General features: G+C 38.2%; 1 protein-coding gene across 1 annotated transcript; it reads left to right on the top strand.

Moving 5' to 3' along the window:
• The first annotated feature begins 2,503 nt into the window (after positions 1–2,503).
• LOC128216089 (uncharacterized) lies at positions 2,504–4,996 on the top strand. Its single transcript, XM_052922680.1, has 2 exons — positions 2,504–2,832; positions 3,619–4,996. Exons 1-2 carry the CDS (start codon positions 2,504–2,506, stop codon positions 4,994–4,996), a joined length of 1,707 nt encoding a protein of 568 aa, XP_052778640.1.
• Positions 4,997–7,187: the final 2,191 nt, after the last annotated feature.

The following is a 7,187-nucleotide window of genomic DNA, read 5'->3' on the forward strand; positions in this document are numbered from 1 at the left end:
AGGACCCACGGCAAATTGCACATCAGACCTGACGCCAATGTCTACTCCTCGGGCGACGCCCGTCACTACAGTAAGACCTAAGACCACTTGTCCACAAGACCTGACGCTCATGTCTACTCCTCAGGCGACGCCCGTCACTACAGTAGGACCTACGACCACTTGTCCACCAGACCTGACGCGCATGTCTACTCCTCAGGCGACGCCCGTCACAACAGCAGGACCCACGGCCACTTGTACACCAGATCTGACGCTCATGTCTACTCCTCAGGCAATGCCCGTCAAAACAACGGGGCCCACGTCCTTGCACACATGACCTGACGCTCATGTCTACTCCTCAGGCGTCGCCCGACACTACAGCAGGACCCAAGGCCACTTGCACACCGACTTGACGCTCATGTCTACTCCTCGGGCGTCGCCCGCCACTACACCAGGACCCACGGCCACTTGCACACCAGACCTGTCGCCCATGTCCACTCCTCGGTCTTCGCCCGCCACTACAGCAGGACCCACGGCCACTTGCACACCAGACCTGACGCTCATAGCTACTCTCAGGCGACGCCCGCCACTACAGCAGGACCCACGGCTACTTGCACACCAAACCTGATGTTCATGTCTACCCCTCAGGCGTCGCCTGCCACTACACCAGGGCCAACGTCCACTTGTACACCAGACCTGACGCTCATGTCTACTCCTCAGGTGTCGCCCACCACTACAGCAGGACCCACGGCCACTTGCACACCAGACCTGACGCTCATATGCTAATATATATGCCAGAAAATATCCTCCACGTATGATACTTTTAAATTCACTCTCAGAATAAAAATATTACTTCTGATACTGTTAGTTTTATATGTAGTACACTAACATAATTCTAAGAGTTGTAAAGTTATTGTTACCCTGCATTGAGTTAAATTAAGTCTGTCACAGTTAGTTTTATGCTTAGATTATTAAAACAGAAAATACGGCCTATTTATTGCTATTTATAAGGTATGTAGAGTAACACCTTATGAATACCAAAACGTATACGCCCCCTTTACCGTAAATCCTGGAATCGCTCCTGACTTGGTGTTCGTGTTTATTGGAACGCTTGAGGTTACTTGGTATACAGACGGACCTATAAACTATGGTTCATGGGTCCGTGGTATACATGTGGTCGATTGGTATCCTAATGTTAATAAAGATATGTAACACACTTCGAACTTTCTTCCGATAAATAGTATGTCGGGGTCATTAAACACTACAAGTCAGTGTTAATTGTCGTGCCAATGAACGATATAATTTATAAGAAAATTATTTAGTGTTGTGTGACCCCAACAACTCGGTCATCTCCGGCAACGGCGGGATCGTTCGGACCATCTCGGCTCTTTTCCATCGAAAACAACTTCGGATGTATGTGTACGGTTTACAAAGTCAAAGTAGATCGAATAGTAACTTCAATTTAACCAAATATACTTTACTCTTAGGAATCTAAATTGTTTATGCATAAATACACTTCACTGGCAATCAATTTAAACTTATATATATAATATATCCTTTCAAAATTACACTTAACAGATAATATTATCTAAAACGTTACGAACTACTTCTACAGATGAACCGGCATACATGTACTTCCGATCGAAAATGGCCGAGGATTTCCGAATGTGGCGGGATAGGCAATCGTGACCATTCGGCAGCCTTCTACAATCTCGGGATATACTTTTTTCGTTGCGCGTTCCGAATGAAGAAACGCCGACTTAACCAGAAGTCGTTAACTACTATTGAAATTAATACGGGACACAACCTCGGCATGTTTAAAATGTGTTTAGATTTGCAAAAATATATTGTTAATTAAGAAGGGTTGTAACAAGGCTTATCATTTGGATATCGTGAACTATGTCAGTGTGACATTGATCGTAATTTGTGGTTTCTTCGTATCAGTCACAAAACTATTTCTTCCTTGTAACAAAATAAACAGACGTGGCTGAATGAACATATATTTGATATAGTTTGTGAATCTTTTGAAACTAAAGAGAAAATGGAATCTAATTTTGAATCATCAATATCTTCCCATAGATGGTGTTAAGGTTCGAGAGAAACTAGACCTCAGTGTAAATGTTCGTGGAAATGGGTCAATTCGCTATAAAATAAACAGGAAAGGTACTTCCTACAACTATTCGACCATCTCCGGTAAACTCGGAATAGACAATCGTTACAACTCGGCAGTCTTCGGCAAACTCGGGATCGTGGGAAGGCCCACTTAACTATTCGAAATGTTGACACAGGAATTAATTACGGCACATTTAAAAACATTTTTGTTTTTGAAAAATGATTGTAAATTTATCACGGTTTTACTACGCTTATCATTTTGATATCGTGTTTTATGTCAGTGTTAAGTTGATCGAAATATTGTTTTTTTTTCGTATCATCTCAGTGCAATATAACTAACTTCCTAGTTACAAAAATAAACAGAAACTGACTGTTTGAACTAGTTTGTGAGTCATTTATAATCTCAAGAGAGAAAATGGCATCTAATTTTCAATCATCCATTCAAAGGGACTTCATTCATGATTTTTCCTGCTCTCCGTGTGGAGAGAACGGATTTAACACAGAAGCTCACCATTATTGTTCTCAATGCACAGAATATTACTGCCAAAACTGTGTTTCAAAACATAACGGATTATATCAGAAGCACGCAGTGCTCGGACGGAAGGACGTGAATAAATGGGAGGCAGCCCCAGGGGTGGTGGACGCCCTGGAGAGTTGCGGTATGCACCACGGGGAGGCGCTGCAGCTGGTATGTGGTGACCATGACCAACTGTGCTGTCATGTGTGCATTGCTGTGGACCACAGGTATGTAAGAAATATGGCAATTTTAAGGTGCACAACATAGGTTCATTCATTTAATTATTATTATTATTATTATTATTATTATTATTATTATTATTATTATTATTATTATTATTTATGCATTATTAGGTTCAACTCATTTGACTTTTACACAAAACAAAGCTTACGATTTGTGTATAGTAATATCAGTCTTTATATATTATAGTTTTCATGTAATAGCTACGTGGCAACAATTTCCCAAGATAAAAAAGTACAAAATATTATTTATCTTTTTTATCCGTATTCACATCATATGCGTAAACCAATAGTATGTGCTTTTTCTGTTATTCGTGTGTCGCCGTGGACCACAGATTATAGGAAGAAAACGTAAATTTACAGGCGCACAACATATGTTGATGCAAAACTATTTTATTAGTTTTATAAATTATCATTTTTAACTTCTATGACTTTTCATGATTAAAACAAAAAGCCTTATTATTGTGTACATTTTATAAAAGTATTAGTCTTTGAATATTTCAATGAATAGCTACGTGAATCTGTACACAAATATTTATTTTCGGTTTTGATCAATCAAGTCAAATTAATGAATCATAAAAATGAATTAAAAATTAAAATCATTTTTCATCAACCTATATTGTGCGCCTTTAAGACACAAAACGGTAACTAATCTATGCGTAATTGCGTCAAAATTATTATTAGTCATTTTCTATAACATTGTCCCACATAAGCAAGGTAATATTCAGTCTATGCAGATCTGATTACAAATGTTTCAAAACTTCTTGGTTTCAGACAATGTTCCAAAATCCATCCCATTCCAGATGTAGCAAAAGGTATTAAGAGAAATATTGAGTTTCAACGAATTCCAAACAAAATAGCTAAACTTGAAAAGCAATTCGAGCTGATGAAAGAAGCAAGAATGAAGAATACGACACCTCTGAAAAAGACGCGGGCAGCCATTTCTGATGAATTAAAAACCATACGGAAAATGATCAACGAAATCCTTGACAAGATTGAGAAGACGACTTTACAGGATTTGGACGGAATGATAGCTAAACTTGAAAAAAATATAAATAAAGATATCGAAACTTGTAATGGAATGACTGTCGAGCTGCAAAACATGATTACCGCTTTTCAAACCAAAACAAAATCAAGCGAGTCAAAATCATATATTGCGTACAGAAAGAGCCAGAATATGATTTCACAAGCAAACGATCATCTTCGTGACATATCAGTCATTGAGTGTTACAATGTAACATTTCAAGCCAATAACCTTATCGAAGAACTATTATCTTCAATAAAGACGTTTGGAGCGATTGAAGTACAAACTGGTATGACCAAACAGCGAAAAGATCCCCTTTCCGATCCAAACCACGTCTTCAGTGTTGCAGAGTACAAGAAATACAACGTGAAGATGAGTGACGACAAATGTCAATGTGTTATCCAAGGCGTATGTGAAATACCTTGTGGAGAGTTTGTCATAACAGACACGGGTAATTGTAAAGTAAAGCTCCTGGACAAGGAGTACAGGGTGCTCGACCACTGGGATGTCCCTGGGAATCCATGGGACGTTTGCCACATTGGTGGAAATGAAGTGGCGGTTTGTGTTTGCAGTAAGTATGCTGATAAAGAAGGACTGTATTTTATTAATTCAACGAAAGGGAAACTCGTATCTACGAGGAAATTCACTTTCAGTCATAGATGTATTGGCGCAGCTCATCATGGTGGCCAGCTTTACATCTCCTCCGGTACCACCCTGAACGTCTATACGATAACGGGACAGAAGGTGCTGCACCAGGGCAAGGTTAACGGTACGACTGTCGAGAAATGTGCCATCAGTAACGACGGAAAGACAATCTACATTACAAACTACGATGAACATAAACTGATCACCCTGGACAACAACGGCAACAAGCTGGCTTTACTCACTGACCCTGACATGGAAAAACCCACCGGAGTACACGTGACACCTGCTGGACACGTGTTCGTCTGCAGCTATAACTCCGGTACAGTGCTGCAGGTTGACAAAGACGGGAAGAAGAAGTTAGCCACTCTGGCAAGGGAAGAAAACGGAATGAACGGACTGAGTGATTTATTTTTCAGCAGCCGCACTTCTTCCCTGATCATTGGTAGACAGAAAGACACACTTCTTGCTATCAAGTTAATTTAAAACTAAAAACAATGTTTGATTTGGTACTATCGATATGTTCTATATGATGAATGTAGAATGTTAAATGTTCGTGCACACACACCCCCCCCCACACACACACACACATTTTTACTTGCATAATTCATACATAATCAGGTGAATCGCAATAGAAAAATAATTAAACAATCTCTTAATTCAATGTCGGTGATAGGTTTCACGTGAACCATGACAACATTGTCTTTTGAAGAATGCAAACTCGATTTTGAACGTATTCTGAAACTAATTTTGGAGGACAGATTCTCAAGAACACAACCTAAAAGCATCACATACATATCATGTATGACATCGAAAGTCTCGGTTAGATTCAGACATACATCTCACGTATTACATCGAAAGTCTCGGTTAGACTGAGACTTACATCTCAGGCTTGACATTAACAGTCTGGTTTGATTTAGAATGACATCTAATGGGTTACATCGACAGTCTCCGTAAGATTGAGACTTACATCTCACGTTTAACATCGACAGTCTCGGTTAGATTGAGACTGACATCACATTTACACGTGTTACATCGACAATCTCGGTTAGTTTGAGACTTACATCCCACGGTTTACACCGACAGTCTCTGTTGGACTTGGACTTACATCACACGCGTTACATCGAAAGTCTCGGTAAGATTGAGTCCTTCATCCCACATATAAAATCGTCAGTTTCAGCTGGAATGCTACTGCTGATACACTGAAATGGTAGGTGCATTTTAGTCCAGTATGAACCATTACGCAAGTGTTTTTGAAAAGAAAACCTTGTTAAACGGTGAAAATTGAAACATTAAGATCAAACATTCACAAACATAATATGTTTAGAATAATATTGTTGTTAAAATTAAAACTTATCATTTACTGAAGATATATCTTCTTTTTTTTAAATAATGTGGTGTTAATTATCTAAGCTGAAATTTTACAAAAGCTTATTTTAATTTTAACATATTACAACATTATATTTATCATTCTCGTTGGCACGATGTTACGCGCGAGTGTGGTCTTGTGTTGTGGGGGAAACCGGCTTACCCGGGGGAAACTTACTTATCTGGCTTTGTGACCACACGCCAAACTCGCCTGTGCCTTGACCGGGGATCGAGCTCGTGTCGCTCCGATGAGAATGGCTCATTTAAGCTAACCACTGGACTAGTCGGACGTTAGTAACGCCTTTAGCCATAAACCATTAATTTTCGAACGTACATGTAATGAGATGGTAATCATCATGAAATTTAAGTCAATATTATGGTTATACATCATTGACTTACTTTAATTCACTGTATAGGTCCGTTATTTATACCGAGCAATCCGAATAGCTACATCGTTTTAACACCCAATTAGGACTTTGATGAATTTCACCCTTGGGTGGTATTCATAAAACTTCTTAATTTATTCCTTACTTAAGTCACTTTTCTCATTTCCGAATCTCTTTACTCACATGAAATAAGAATTTCCAAAATTAATTATTTTATAGCTTTTATTGGGAAAAAAAACACACTCAAATGTTAAAAACACTAACAAATTGATTTAAATTTGAAAATTTTAAGAAATCAACTTAAGTTAAGATCTAACTGATTTCAACAGATAACTTGTCATTCTTTAGCTTAAAATAACAAGCTGTCCTTCCCTCACGGACTGCTTTACTTTCAATTACGTATGTATTACAACTCGCGTATTTAAGAACAATCGATGCAGGCAAAACAACTGATACATTTAATATCCGAAATTAGAGTATTAAAAATGGTTGCATTAATCAAGTACACATACGCGAAGATTGCATCTGACATGTATGTTATTTTAGGCAATTAAAGAAAAAACACTTAATTACATATACTTTGAAATTTGGAAGGTGGATTTTGTTTGTATTTATGTGGATAACCTTTCCATAGGCGAATAAAGGTTTATGTTTAATGCTTACTTTTAATTCAATTTTTCCTGATTGGCTTTTTGCTTTTAGAACTTTTTTTCTACTTATGAACAAGCAATATGTTTTGCTCACCAGAATAATTTGATATTTTAACTGTTTTGAAATTTTGGTCCGCTCTCCGTTTCCATTTCCGAAAGTGGTTTGCATACAATTTGGCGCGCTTTTCTGAAAAACTACAATAAACGGTCATATCAATTCGTTTTAAGGCATATAAAAATGTTGGTTTAAGAGTGAGATCGCAATATATTTCA

This window comes from Mya arenaria, chromosome 14 (assembly GCF_026914265.1).
Source record: "Mya arenaria isolate MELC-2E11 chromosome 14, ASM2691426v1".
Lineage (NCBI taxonomy): Eukaryota > Metazoa > Mollusca > Bivalvia > Myida > Myidae > Mya > Mya arenaria.